The 15,364-nt window shown below is 38.3% G+C and overlaps 1 protein-coding gene across 2 annotated transcripts in view; it reads right to left on the minus strand.

The window, feature by feature from the left end:
• Positions 1-5,076: 5,076 nt before the first annotated feature.
• The window catches only part of C1QTNF7 (C1q and TNF related 7), a 54,886-nt gene continuing 44,598 nt past the window's right edge, over positions 5,077-15,364 (minus strand). For both annotated transcript variants that reach the window (XM_026121904.2, XM_064511418.1), the window contains exons 2-4: positions 8,008-8,205; positions 6,836-7,081; positions 5,077-6,076 (exon numbers count right to left, since the gene is read on the minus strand). In XM_026121904.2, coding sequence (XP_025977689.1) covers positions 5,445-6,076; positions 6,836-7,073 — 870 coding nt within the window. In that variant the 5' untranslated portion in view covers positions 7,074-7,081; positions 8,008-8,205 and the 3' untranslated portion in view covers positions 5,077-5,444. The remainder of the gene's footprint in view (positions 6,077-6,835; positions 7,082-8,007; positions 8,206-15,364) is intronic.

Raw genomic sequence — 15,364 nt, forward strand, 5'->3', positions numbered from 1 at the left:
AGAGGTCACTTTTAGAGCATCCTGAGAATCTTAACTCATTTATCTGTTTCTCAAGAATCCAGTGGTTTTGTCCCTTTGTTAGCACTACATAAACAAGGCGATTCTTTCACAGAAACAGTTTTATGAATATAGCGTTTTATTTTGTATTGTTTCTGGGATTCTGACAGGTGTTTTAAATTTGAAGAGAAACAAATTTGTCATTTCCTTGGTGTATGCAGAAACATTCCAGGATATGTTTAGGTTTACTACACCTCAAATTAAGTCTCCTTTGAAAGTCAAGTATTTTATATATACTTGAATGTGTTGAATTTGGCGACATGAAAAGATTATCTAGCTCACCTTAATATACTGTAATAATATGCTGGAGGACAGCCAAATTATTACAGCTGAAGTTGTCCCAGGAGGAACTTGAGCAGTACTTTATGGGAGCTGTCACAAGAGGTCCCTTGCATCTTTGTAAGGGTGATTCCATGTTCTGCTCATCAATCCAAACCTTCTTTTTAATTATGAGGCATGTAAATTGCCATATTAAATTAAGCCACTCTTTTCCACTTAGCAGGTTGCTCTCTAAGATCAGAAATCTTACTTAACTTTTGCCATCTCAAAGTTGAACTCTAACCCAAGCTAGTTACTTTGGTGTCCCTTACAATTAATGCAAGAAGGCAGGTACCTCCAGATTATTTCTGGCTTAAAGTAGATTTAAAAAAACAGAGATTTAGATTTACTCCACCTGTTTCTTTCCACTGAGGGTGGGAGAGCTAACTACTGGCTTAGCCTAGGCACTAATCTTTTAGAGATTAAAGTCAGATGAACTTCATGCTAGTATTTGCTGCTGCAGGAACAATGTACACGGGGGAAAAATTTCCTTACTCTCCCCACCAGGTAAAGTAATTACACTCAGAATTGAGGGATCTAAGCCATATACCAAATAGTCCAAAACACCTTTTTCTTTGTATATATGTACTATTAAAACTCTAGATATTCTTGTCATCAATATAAATGTATAATTTGTATGCTTAATTTTTCTTTCGCTTTAGGTAGTAGCTTTCCTGAGTTGATATGACATACGCAATCAAGTCAAACACACATCAGATACTGAGAAATTCCTGAAAGTACATGGAATTTTTTCATGCCAGTGTGAGGAAGAATCGTGCCTCTGAGATTCAGAAGCACTGACATGACCCCAGCTTGCAATGTTGACTGAAGTAGTTACACAGAAATGAGTATTACCTCGAAATGCTCTGTCAGCTGAAGTCTAAATAGTATGTATGGAAACAAATAAATTGCTGCTTGAAAAAATGTATTTACTCATTGAGAAAGATATACCAATTAAATGAAACAGTGCAGGTGCAACTCATCAGGTGAAATATCATCAGCCCATTGTGATGTATTGCTTACTCAACTATATTAATCTCCTATTTACTTTCATGTATTTTTTCTTGGATGGAATTCATTATCTACTGAAATACTTATATTAAGCATGCCAAATTTCCACATAAAACTGAGGTTCCTACTTAGCAAATTGCCTAGTACAGCATCAGTACAGTTAGCCTGAATATGAAATAAATGCTAGGGGGTAAATTAAACCTGTTAGTGAAGTGTTTCAATAAATGTGTTAATTAATAAATATGAACTGAACTTCCACAGGTGACCTGTGGAAGATAAATAAATATAAGTATTATACAAACAGCACCAACTAGTGAAACGGACACAATAGGGGACAAAACAAGCTGCTTGTCAGATTTTTATATTTTTCCGTATCATAAAAACACATAAATGCTATTAGGTAGAGTTAAAAAGATTTGAAGAATATAGATTACATTTTCAATATTTATTTCCATTTGTAATTTTTTCCTCTATGTTGTGTGAGCATTGTAAGAATGTCTTTAGGACTAATTTTACATATAGCTGCCTGAAAAATTTATATAGCAGCATAAACCATATGGATCTGAATACCAGTAGTGAAGAAAATGAAGGTATTTATTCAAATTAACATACCAATACCTATTTGAGGATGGAGATTTTAGTGCAATTAAAATGTTTAATTAGGTATCTAGGTTAAAAATGTTCAGCAATGGAACATGTGACTGATCTTTCTTGGCACTCTGTAACATGTAAAGAATGTCTGAAAGAGTAAAAGCTTGGGGGCTATTTTGTTTCAAAGAACTTTATTTTTTACTTACGTGTATTTGCACACATATCTCCCAAGTAAATATATATATTTTTCCTTAGGAATCTCAAGAACATGAATCTTCTTAATGTTGTTGGATGATTTCCCAGCAGTTTTAGGGTTGTATGAATTCTTGCTGCCTTGCTCAGAAAGCACAGGAGCTGGTGCTGCACCAGAGGCGTGCTTTCCCCATAGGGTTATTCCCTGGTGATACTGATTTCTCTCTGCTGACTGTGGACAAAGTCTAGATGACTTACTTAGTCCAGATGTCTGATTTTATATGACACTGTGGCATGTGCAGAATGCCATACTAACTGTGCAGAAATCTTTGATTAATTTCAAATTTAATCGTAATGAGATTCTGCTGGTTTTTATCCTACAGCATTATAAAACCGAACCAAACCAAAAAACCCTACCCAGGATGCAAATAGAGGATGCAGTCTCTCCTTGCCCAAACCTAGAGGAATAATTTAACAGATTTTTTTGTTTGTTTTTAACTGTTCGTGGCAAAATATTAGGCCACTCAAAAAACTGCATAATCCAAATGGGAAAACCTAGGGAACCTAAAATGACTTTTTAATGATTGTACAAACATAAATCTAAAATTATTAAATAGAGAGAGGCAATAACTCTTGGTTTATTTATTCCCATGAAGTAATTTTCAACAGAGGTGTGGCTAAAACACGTCTTTTATATTTCATTCATTTTTAGAAGATTATTACAGGGAAGCAGCTTGCTTTTAGTTAGGATTGCAACCAGTAGCCTTTCATTACAAAGCCCTATTTTTTCTCTGTTTAATGTTCAAAAGTTAGTTTTGTCTGAAAATTGCCACATTTATGCTAACTACCACATATGTTCCTGCAGCATTCAAAGAAAATCAGTCATACGCTTAAGTCTTGCTTTATAGGAGATTTTCTAACTTGAAAGTTTGAAGTATTTCTAAATTTTACCGATAATAAAAACTGACTTGTTACTTTTAATAAAACTTTCTACTGAGCCAAATGTTGTAAACCAATTTTCATATTACTTAGGTAAAATAAACATATAATTAAATATTTTTATTAATTGCTTTTGTTGCACAATGTGTATTGTAGGTCCAGTTCTGCATTGATAACTCTGAAGAATTGGCATAAATCACTGTTGTAAAAATGATGCTTGGGCAGCATTTTACACTCATTTTGTGCTTAAATTGCAGATGTACAAATGATTACAGATTATAGAGATAAACCAAATCTGTAAATGTCCTCTTTATATTTCTCATAGGAAGGAGCCCTTGCATAACACTAATAAATTAGATGTCTGGTTGGAAAATAATCCACTTCCTCTTCTACCACACATCTTCCACTGTGAAATAAAAAAAAAAAATTGTACTGGTTCTTTGATTTGTGGACAGAACTTTGCACCTATTCACTGCATAAAGCAGCAACCAAAGACATGCATGTTAGTGCATACCTATATAGCTCAGGAATTGAGAGGGCAGGTATAGAGCGCGCAGATTAATGTTCCATACATAACTGTAGTGCTAACATTTCCTCATATTTCGATCTCAGCAATATTTTGTGATCGTAATTTTCTTAATTAAATTAAGTACACAGAAAAAAACAGAAATTCACCCCTTTCTGAGTCATCAACAAAGCGGGAGTAGGTGTCGTGTAACAAGGACCTCTAGCATTTGAAACTATCTGAATAACTGTTAGAAATAACAGGCTTCTGTAAACCTGGGACTAATAAAATAAAATCGTAATTTTTTGTGGAGTAACTGCATCTTTAAACACTCAGTTAAAGATTTCCAATCTTGACTTACAGGTATTGAATGCTGAAAAACTCATGACATTCCTAGGTGAGTTTTACAATGATTGATTACCACCACTGGTAAAGTGTGTGCCTCATTTCCAATGGGAATTTATACAGTTTCTCACTGTTGGATCTTGTTATCTGATGGAATGAAGTGCCAGCTACCACCAGAAATTTTATCTCTGGACAGGTACTTACAGACTGCGATCAAATCACCTCTTAGCCTTCCCATTAACAAGAAAAATAAATTGACCTTCTTAAATCTCTTGTGTAACCCATATGGCCAGAATTGCAATCATTCTTTTTTTTCAATTTTCCAGTAACTTTTTGAAACGTTGACATGAGTAACAGTTTCATAAGTAATACTACTCCGTATTCCTTCTTGTTATGTAATTCCACTGATGTGTAATTCCACTGATCATACAGCCAAAGCCCTGCAGCAGCAGCCTACTCTGATGACTCATCTTTAGCTGATTATCCATGATGATCCATGTACCTTTTCCAAGACCACTGAATTCCTGCAGTCCTTCATCTTGTGTGCGACTTGTATTCATTTTATTGCGTTCGGCCATGTGAGAATACAAGTAAGCCTAAATTCCTGTTGTGACTCAGTTTGTTCTATATAATTCATGCTCATTACTGCTTACTGTTCTATCATTTTTTTGGCACCCATAAATTTTGCAAGAAAAAAGCTTGTATTTTCTTCCACATTTTTCATGAAAATATTGAATAATACTGGAGGAATAGCAAATTCACTTGGAGCTGCATTGAAAATACCCACATTGGATACTGATTGTCTATCTGCAAGTTTTCAGTTCTCCCAGACATTTTTAAACTATTTTATATGTTTAATACCTTTGTTCTGTTCTTTTATCACTGTTATTGGGCAGTCCTCAGCTGGTATAAATCTGCATGAATTTATTAGGAGGTAAGCTAACTCTGAATATCTTTTGTTGGTGTAAATATCAGGTGAATTGTGCTTGTGACCTGTTCAGGTGAATTCTGAAGCAGCTATTGCTATTTTATTACTTTCCGTTTTCTAAATCAGTGTTTTGTCTGTTTTTAATGTATTTCCCATCTTAAAATGGACAAAGATGAGATTTTTTTTCAATTGTTCAATTTTACTTTAATATCATATAGAAAATATCCATTCTACATTGCAACTTAATATATTTTATATAAAAAACAATGTACATTATCTTAAATTTGTTTAAATAGTATTATAAACATGACTTTCAAGAAGAGTCATTCCTGGAGTGATGCAGTCTTTTGTTAATTATAGTTCCTTTTGTTATCCCTGCTGTTTGGTAAAGAATCCAGTTTAGATTCTAGAAACATTCTTCTGAACTTCTGAATTTGGTTCCTGTCAAAGCAAAAATTAACTCCCATATTATTTCGCTTTAATTTTGTCTCCTGTGCTTGGCCAGATAAAATCCTGTGTTGGACTGTCCAGTTTGGATGTGATTTGACATCATCTACTTCAGAACTCGTCTCCATCTGATAAAGCATCAAGATAATCTGTATCAACATATAAGAGAAATCCAGAAAACAAACTGTCTGCCCACGTTGGATCTGCAAAGAGACCATTTTGGTCAGTGTAGAAGATCTCAAGCCATACTTCGTCTTCTGGCTGAAGGTAGATCACTGTGGATCCAGAAGCTACATCATGGTTTCCTGTGTTCGCATCAAATGTCTTTATCCGGTACTTCCCATTATGAACCAGCCCAATTGCAAGATGCTTATTTGCTAAGGTGATATCATAAGAAAAATAATAAATCCCTGGGATGGCACATATAAACTTCCCTGTGGCAGGATTGTAATGCTCACCCTCATTGAAGAGGACTTTATTGAATACAATTGGTAATCTTTCCTCTGGGTAGCTGGTGGTGATGCCAACAGAAAAGGCAGATTTCAGTACTATCTTCCCACACTTACAGACCCCTGGTGCACCTGGCTCTCCTCGGTCTCCTTTATCTCCCTTAGGTCCAGGTGGTCCAGCTGGACCTACTTCACCTTTGGCACCAGTCAATCCTCCAGGTCCTTTTTTACCAGACTGACCTTGGTCTCCTTTCTCTCCAGCTGGTCCTAAAGGCCCAGTCTTTCCTCTTAAACCTTCAAAAACATTTTAAGTTAGTTAAGCATTACACAGATTGTCTCAGTAAATGATTGTGTGGGCTATTGTGTATGTCCGAACAAACAAGAAAAACAAGGTTAGAATTTCAAAATATTCCAGAAATACTTTCAAAATGCTTCTGGTAACTTTGTAAAAGGAATGGCAAGTTGAAACAGGGGGCTGGACTCTACAGCCTGAGTCCTTTGTTTCTATATGCCTAGTTTTCTTCATACTTCTTGATTACACATACTAATTATACACATATGCAATTTTTTCACATTGAAGGAGTTTATATATAATCACTCCTTTGCTGACTGAAGTATTGACACTGCTGATGGGAAAGTTAGCAGCATGGCTACCTATATGATGGTCCTTATGCACAAAATATTTCTTACTATTTGAGCATTTTACTGTGTACCACAGCACTTGTTAATCTTTTATTCCAGGGTAATGGCACAAATGAAACTAATCATTTGACACCACTGCTGCCACACATATTTCATTTTTCCAAACTTTTTGTTAGCATTTATGCAAAGGAAGGCTAGGCATTTACATTTATTTACATATATTTCAGTATATGTAGATTAGACCTATCTAAATATATATCTAAATATTTTCTTGCAGTATCTATACATGCATACACACAGGCACACAGACGCATACATACATTCATCTTTTATATGTGTGTATATGTATATGTAACAGTGATGATCTTAATTTGTTTGACTACTACATTAGTTTACATGAATATTCAGTACCTGCACTCCCTTTTTCACCTTTTTCTCCCTTCCTGCCATCTCTACCATCTCTTCCTGGAAGACCAATACGTCCATGTGGCCCTGGGGATCCATTAGCTCCGGGAGGACCTGCAGGGCCTGGCAAACCAGGTATGCTACAAATGTATCTTGTGTAGTAATTTTCTCCTTTGAACTGGTTTTGAAGAGGTTGTTCGCTTGTATAGATGGCAAAACTTGTAATGTAAAGCAACACAAACATCCTCGTATCTGGAAGAAATACATACGTATAAGACTATTTATGCATATTGTTACACTCTAGTCTTTAGATGGCTCTGAATGTAGTAATAAGTGTAAGACTATAATGCATTATGCACATATATGCACACAGGGAGATCAAACTGGGATTTCTGAAGCAGCAGCATGAACGTTTTGAATCTGTGTATGAGGCAAAGAGGAAAGTCTGTTATGTCGAAGCTTTTCCTAGTCACAGTATGTATTACTCTATGTCTTCCAAACAGCCTGTAAACTGACGTAGTATACCTGGCAAATACCAGCTTATCTGGACCAAATTTTGACACTTTTAAAAAAGAACGTGAATTTTTCAGTGCAAAACCCTTTGCTTGCATCGTTTATTTTGTCTTTGGGACTTGTACAAGCTTTACTGAGAAAAACACTGTTTCCCGGAAGGGTGTTACATCCGTACTAGGAAAATCTGCCAGTAGGAACAGTCTTTTCCAGTGAGGACAAAGCTTATATCTTTATTTCATTCGGAAGCCCTCATGATTGTAAATAAATCTCCAGCCTGAATAACTGTAGCAGAAACGTTCTAGGTCTGCAGAAAAGGTGCCAGTAAGAGACCTACAGCTTCAGTATTTAGTAGTAAACCCTTATGATCACAGCAGAAGTAACTACTTCACTGTAATCAATCAAGCAGAATCAGACAGCTGCTCTGTGGGTAATGGATGAAGTGTGAATGGGCTGCTAATACTACTTCCAATCTGGCTTGGACTGCTGTAGGAAATGAATTGTGTTGCAATATCTTGCAAAAAAATTCTTTAAAGCATTATATTTTAATAGCTGGCTGTTTTCATAAACAAGTGAATGTAAATTGGATTTCTCTGTAGCCTAATGTATACTGGGGGGCAAAAGAAAAAACACTGTACAAACAGTAACCTGCTAAGGAGTTACAGTACCTTATATACAGAAGTGTCTTAAATTAGTGTTGCATTAGCAGAGAGTCAGTCATGGGTTTGGTGAAATTCTGCAAGTCAAGCTGTTTTTTCTAGTTCTCTTGCTAGATTCTCAGAGCACTTCTGAAGGTTTTCTGTCAGAGTTTTCCATTCCTTCAGAACTAATTTACAGCATGCAGGGAAATCAAAATCCACTGGTTTCTGTGGGGAGAGGAAGAAATAGAATGGGGAAATCAGAAAAGTCTCCTTGTAAAATACCATCTGCCTTTGTTACAGTGAAACTCAAATTCATTCTCAGAATCATTGTTAAAGAAGTTGCAAAGTGAATCATCTTAGAAATCCATGTTGCCATTCCCATCTCTGTTATACTGATTGGCATTCACTGATTGATTTAAAACTCAAATCATTAAATTTATTTGCAGTTCATGAAATTTCATACAGTATATGCCATGGGCAGATCAGTTCAGTAGGGAAAAAGATCAGCAATTATACGTACACACACACACTCTTTAACAAGAACCTTTTCTATTTTACAGAATAGAAAATGAGAGACTGCGTGTTGGTATCAATAGCAATGCAGAAGAAAGCATGAAAATATTTTAGTTGCAGAGAAATAAGTGATGTTCCAAAATTCTTTTCAGTCATTTATATTCTGCTTTTCATATTAATCATCTTGTATCAAATTGGCACAAACCAAACTATTAATTTTGCTGTCATTTGATAAAGGCTTACAATATGAGCAGGCACAACAGCCCTCTTAAGAGTGGATTAACATATGAATGCTTGCCATTACCGGAGAGCAGCAAATGATTACTCCAAGAAAGTAGTTAGCTACGAGCATGAAGTTTATAGTGGGACTTGCTCTCATGTACTGAATGTGCTACCCAAATAAAGCTAATGGATTTTCATAGGACCTAAATCAAGGACAACAAACCTTTCTGCATGGGAGAACAATTTTAAGCATTCAGCCAGGAGGGAGCAGCCTGGAGGGAGTTCATGCCGAAGACTGCATATACGTATTACACAAAGCTGGTGGATTAGAAGCAGAGGCAACCTAAGAATCAAGAACTGGAACAAAGACTGCCCTTTGCCAGATGAAAGTCTGAACCAGTAGGCAAGATATTCCCACACGGTGTTGCACATGAGCCAGGCAAAAACGGTATCAACAACTGCTGGTTTTGCCTGTGTTCAGCATCTTTTACAAATCAGAGCAAGAGCCTTCACACAGCTGCTTGTGTCACTGCCTGGCCAGTAACTTATTGATGTGTGAAGCTGTCTCCAACTCCCAGACCTCCCCTGCTGTTCTTCTCATGTGCCTACCAGAAATGAATTAGCCTGGGACATGTGTTTCTGCTAAGGCCATGGGAAAAAAGTCATGTGGGGAAGGTAAGGGCAACTGGGTTGTTGAGAGAGGGTGTACCTGAGATGGCTGGGGAATTGCAGAATTGGAGAACTGGAGAACCAGTTCGGGAGGGGGAAAGCATAGGGATTTGGAAAATGAAGAATAGGTGATCAGGATCTTGGTTTGGGGAGCTGACAAGTATGGGTTAAGGAGTGATGGGGTTGTGAGACAGAAGGGTGGGGAAGGGGAGGGGAAGGGGAACAGAAAGGGGAGTGGGTTGAAATGCTGGTAATATTCAGGTGATGATGTTTATGATCCCAAATTTAGGTTGCTTCCAACAGTGGTACCCAAACAAATGGCATTTGGGAAACCATGCATTAGGCCACAGATTCAGGACCTCTCCTGCCTCTTGCGTTTCCTCCAGCATAGTGGTCCAGCTTCAAAAGGAGGGGTGGAATGTACATCTCTTCTTTATTACCGCAGTCTCTTTGGAAGCATGAATCACCTCAGACCAAGGATGGAGGTACAGCATTAAACCCATGCCTCCTGTTTTCTGGGGAGTGCTCCAGAAGGTAAATTGCTGTGTGGAACATGAATGACAACACATGGCTGTGCTTTTGAAATTTCAGGCTGAATCAGAAGGCATGTTTAGAGTTTTTGGTTCACCTAGGCTTAAGGAGTTAGAAGGTGGAATAGACTTCCCAGATCACTTTTTCAGAAGTCACCTATGTTCCAATGAAGTACTCGATCTGAGAGACTTAACTGGTAGGCAGAAAGTGAGTCATAAGTTAGACTTTGCTTCTGGTTGTCCTTTTCAAAGTCATGTGCTTTTGTCCATAAACTGGAGTAGGAAACAATGTCATTTTTATGTGCAAAATAGATTTTTTTGGGGGGGGGAAACGACGTTTGAGGAGTACATTCTTTTATCCAAATCTTGAAATCTAGAACAAGCACCTGGTATTCTTATAAACAATAATATCTTCATCAAAGCCACCATCCAAAACAATACTAATGAGAACGATATGAACACAGGATTAGAATAATGGTCTTCCAATTTTAACGAGTGCCATTCAGTAGTTACCGAATCCGCTAGGTAGAGCAAGAGTGCAAGCCAAAGCATTCGCTGGAGGAGCAGGCTAATCTGGAGCAACGATGCACATGGTCATCAGTTCTAATGAGCAGTGGTTTCTGGAGCAGCTTTCCTAAGTGAGGGGGGGCGTTGATCTGTGCCATCACTGTTCACATCGCACAAGCAGCAGAATCGCTGCCCTTATGTACAAACCCAAAAGATCATCTGATTTTTTCAACATCAGAAAAATATTTTAAAACCTATCCTGGTTCTAATATGTTGTTGCAATCTGTGAACATGATGGACCTGCTTTGAAAAGAGAATCTGTACATCAGCTTCCCATTGAAGCTATGTGATGAGCTGAGGGTCTTTAGCATCAAGCCTTTAGGAAATCTCACTGCATTACCAATACGCTCAGGCTATGTCATTAACAGTTTTTAGGATTAAGGATTAAGGAATTATGGCAAATTCCCAGTTTTTAGCCTTCCTGGTATATGATCAAATATTCCTCCCTTGTCCAACTATATAGATCTTAATTCTAAAATTTATTAATTGTTGTCATTTTGAAACAATCATAAAAGATTTCCCTTGAACCTCTTGTAAATAAGAGGGTCAAAAGCCAGTATTTATTAGTCACGATTGCCCCAGCTGTATACCTGCTTCCTTGCTAGCTTTGATTTCACTGCATATACATATATGCACAAACATTTGAGGAAGACGAGAAGACATGTTTTAACTTCCTTGTGCAGGAAGATCACAACTGTGTGATGTACAAGTCTTCCCCAATTCTCCCATCCAGGAAAGCTGTGGTAGGAGAAATGAAGTGGAGAAGGAGGTAATAAATCAGCATGAGAAACAAACCCTCAATGATTAGGGTTGAAACCTCAGAAACTGTGCCTGTCTTTTCTCCCTCCCAAAATGTGATCCACACTTCCACAAATATCAGTTTTGCCTACATGCTGTGAAGGGTCCAACCCTGCTACCAAATTTGACAACACCGTTAACCTTTCTACAAAGCCTCAGAAATGGTAGCCGACAACTTAGCATTCCAAACACTGCAGTTTCTTTGCGTTTTATGATTTTTATGCTATTTACAATACAAGCCTTAATTACAGATTTTTCCATTTGTTTTACATTGATCATTCACTCTCAGTTGGGCACAAGTTTTCAGACCTGCCAGGTTGTTTTGTGTAATGGGGACTGTCCTGGACTTCCAGAGCTCCCCCATAAGACTGTATCTTATGCTGAAGAATCAAGACCACAGCTGGCCACTGCCACTCTCTGTGGGTTAGCTACACAATCCAGCAATCAGTAACTTTTATATAACTTTACACTGTCTTTATTTTCCTTGTATATGAAGCGGAGAGTGACCTGAAACTTTCTGAACAGTCTGAACTTTAGATTCCCAGTCCCAGAATGACTGACTGATGGTGTCTAAAGGGAGGAGCCAGTGGGAACATTAGCTAAATATTCCTAAGAAAACAGTCCTTTAAAGTCCATATTAGCAATGCTGACATTTAAGGGTGTCACTCACTTAAGTTTGTACTCAGTCATGTTTGAACAGTCTGAACATAAGAAAGCACTTTTTCACTGTGAGGGTGGTTGAGCACTGGAACAGGTTGCCAAGAGAGGTTGTGGAGTCTCCATCTTTGGAGATACTCAAAACCCAAATGGACATGGTCCTGGGCAACCTGCTGTAACTGACCCTGCTGGAGAAGGGGGATTGGAACAGATGATTTCCAGAAGTTCCTTCCAACCTCAACTATTCCATGATTCTGTAAATAGCCACTTTCATAACTATGGTTACAGCAGTTAGATTCTTCAACCAGGTCTCAGGTCTTCATGGAAAACAGCTTAAAATCAAGACCAGGAGTTCCATGTGTTTTATTTTCAAAATATCAAAGGAGTGGGAGTAGTTTTCTTTCTCTGTTTCTGACTCCAAACATAGTCTTTCTTTCTGTTTCCAGTTGTTCCCCTTATTTAGAAAGTTTTTTTTTACTAAACCTATCCTAGAAGCTGATCAAGGCATATGTAAGTGAAATATTCTGACTCAGCTAGGGGGAATTTTGACATGTGAACTGGCAAGTGAAGCAGTTTCGCTGCCCACTATACCAGAACACACAAATAAATAAATGAAATGTGACAGAAGTTGTCTTGACAGAGAGCTGAGAAGCTAGGCCAGTTGCTTACAGTTTGCAATGACATGGAGGCAGCAAGGAGTTTGCTTACTATTTCTTCATTGGTGAAAGATGGCCATGATTTAACACTGGAAGACTAAACAATGCAAGTATTCCTACAAGTAGAATACAGACTTTTGTAAAAGATGTCCTTTATTTTCTTAAAAAAAGGACAGGAGCCATAAATCACAATGAAGCTATCTTCAGGGATGATCAGCGGTTTGCAGATTTAGTTATGAATCTGAACTGGAGTCAAGCATGCTGAGGTATTTAGGCATCTAAAAATGTGGATAGACGCCTAGAACAATATACAAAAGCACCTGTATGTCCACCTTCCATTGAGTTCCTTTCATTTCAGGCAGGCTTGGTCTTCCTCCCGAACATCTGCCAGAGCTGATCAGAATTTCTATACCTTGTCTTAGATCATTCTGCTTTACCAACCTCCTGATGGCATAAGAGACATGGAGAATAGACTGGAAAAGCAATGTTGGAGGGCATGGAAAAAGAGAAAACAGAAGGCACAAAAATAAAATGTCAGACTCTGCAAGGCACGAGGACGAACAAGAACAAAAGTAAAAGATTAGTACCACATGTGATGGGACAGTGACTTCCATGCCTGGTATCTTGTGCTGGCTTGCTTTCTTTCACTCCTGGGTGAAATGAGTGAAAGTGCATAAAAAGCTCCCACTGTGAGCGCCATCCCTTTGCGCAGGGATGAATGGTGGAGACATCTGACAAAGTGAGGTTGGGACACAGAGCAAGAAAACTTTGGAAACTGCTGCACTTCTGGCTAAATGTGTTCTAGTCCCTGGGCATGGCTTAGCTCTCAATCCACTCCAGGTAACATCATTTGTTAGATCATGGACACCTCTGAAGACTGATTCTTCCTCACCTGGTTGTTCCCTGGATATTGTACAAAGAGCAGTGTTTATCATTTGAAAAGATAATCATCCAGGGAAGAAGGCTTCCAGACCCTGAAGGGGATGTTTCTCCCCTAGGATGTCATTTTCTTCTGGAAGCTCATCACATGATATCACCTAGGTACTATGTCTTTTTCGACACCACAAGAATAGTGGGCACCCAGCCAGAGCCTAAGTCTCTACATCGAACTTCGAAAAAAATGAAGAAGCAATTGAAATGCCTGGTCAGGACTAATCTGGCTGATTTTCCCTGAAGCGAGTTGGGGAAGGCTCACATAAAGCTTCTCTGCTGGAAAAGCAGTGGAAGCAGTGACCTGGGGCAGGGAGCAGCTATGTTTAGTTGAGAGCAGTAAGCTCTTATCCCAGTTCTGCTGTGTATGGAAGAGGACATCTGTCCAGGGCTTGATAGGAGTCTTTTTTTTCATACTCCAGTCATAGTTATATTAGCAATATTTTTAAATGTACAAATGGTCTCTCTGTGCTGCTGTTGCAACACAAAAAGCCATTAACTTTTCCAAGAGGGGAACTGGAAATTCTGCCTACATGGGCAAATCCCCAACTGATACTGAACAGAAATGGCCTGCTAAACACTATTCACTATGGTCCTTTCAATCCAGGCAATATTTTAAACATTCACTCACATACTGGGGAGTGCAAAGGTAGTATAAGGTCACCTTTTCCTTTGCTTTCTTCAGCTGTAGAGTTAGTTTGCTATGCCTTCATTGTCGAACTTCCAAATTTGTAAAAGTATGTATGTCTTTGACAAGACTGTGGAGGACTATTTACTTTATACAACACTTTGAAGATGTAAGGCATTGTAAAACTCCTATATTTAGAGATTAATCATCTTAAATCAGTCTGAATTTTATTACTGAGAGTTTATGTGTTGCAACATATAACAGCATTATAAAACCAGGAATTTCTGAAGTGCTCAGTGTTGGCCAAGCTGTGCTCCTAGGATCCGCAGAACTGTGCATGACAATAGGGCTTAGACAATACCGAACACTTCTGAAGAAAAATCAGTACAGCTGCCAGACTTCTGCCTGAGAACCTTTAAAAGATAACTGCATAATCATGCATTTCAAAACAAACTTAGAAAATTAGTGTTCTAGAATTTAACATTGTTAGGTAAGAAGTAACTTTGTGGTGCTAAGACCTTTGGCCAAAATTTACAAAATTTCCTTAAAAGCCTCGATTTAGAAACAGCCCATATGACATTCACACATAAAAAATAGATCTTGGGGGAGGAGAAGTTAGGTATCTAAGTCATATTCATAATTGAATGATCCATAAAACGGCTGACATACCAACTGGGGCATGAGAGCCTGCCATAGTCTAGGGTTTCTGAAGAGGACTGCCTCAGACACCTCTATTGGAGCAGCGCTGTGCAACACAGATACTCAAGAGAGCAGCAGAAGAGATGGGTCAGGGAATAGAGTCAGTCTGTGCACACTTAAATAGCTCAATGCCTGAGCAACATGTAGCCATGCAAATGCTGCTGGAGCTCTTCAGGACTGCGTCTGCAGGACACTGCACTACCCACTGCCCAGAGTTAGCTACAGGGTCTTCTGACCCATGGTACACTGTTGTCACATTCAAGAACACCAAAATGATGCAGCCTCAATGTGAAACAGAGTGTAATCTAAGGGAGAGGTTTTGGCTGTGCGGCTGAATCTCACAGAGGCATGGGACTTCGGTGACTGTGTCTCATCTGCAGAAATGATATAAGCATTTATAAGCTTTAGCGTTACTGTAAATCAGTGGGGCTTGAACTTCTGAAAGACTAAGGCTTCCTGAAAATGGGACCAGGGCTCCAAAGCCTTTTGATGCTTTTGAAAATGCTACCTTGCAA

The sequence above is a fragment of the Dromaius novaehollandiae genome, chromosome 4 (assembly GCF_036370855.1).
Source record: "Dromaius novaehollandiae isolate bDroNov1 chromosome 4, bDroNov1.hap1, whole genome shotgun sequence".
Classification (NCBI taxonomy): domain Eukaryota; kingdom Metazoa; phylum Chordata; class Aves; order Casuariiformes; family Dromaiidae; genus Dromaius; species Dromaius novaehollandiae.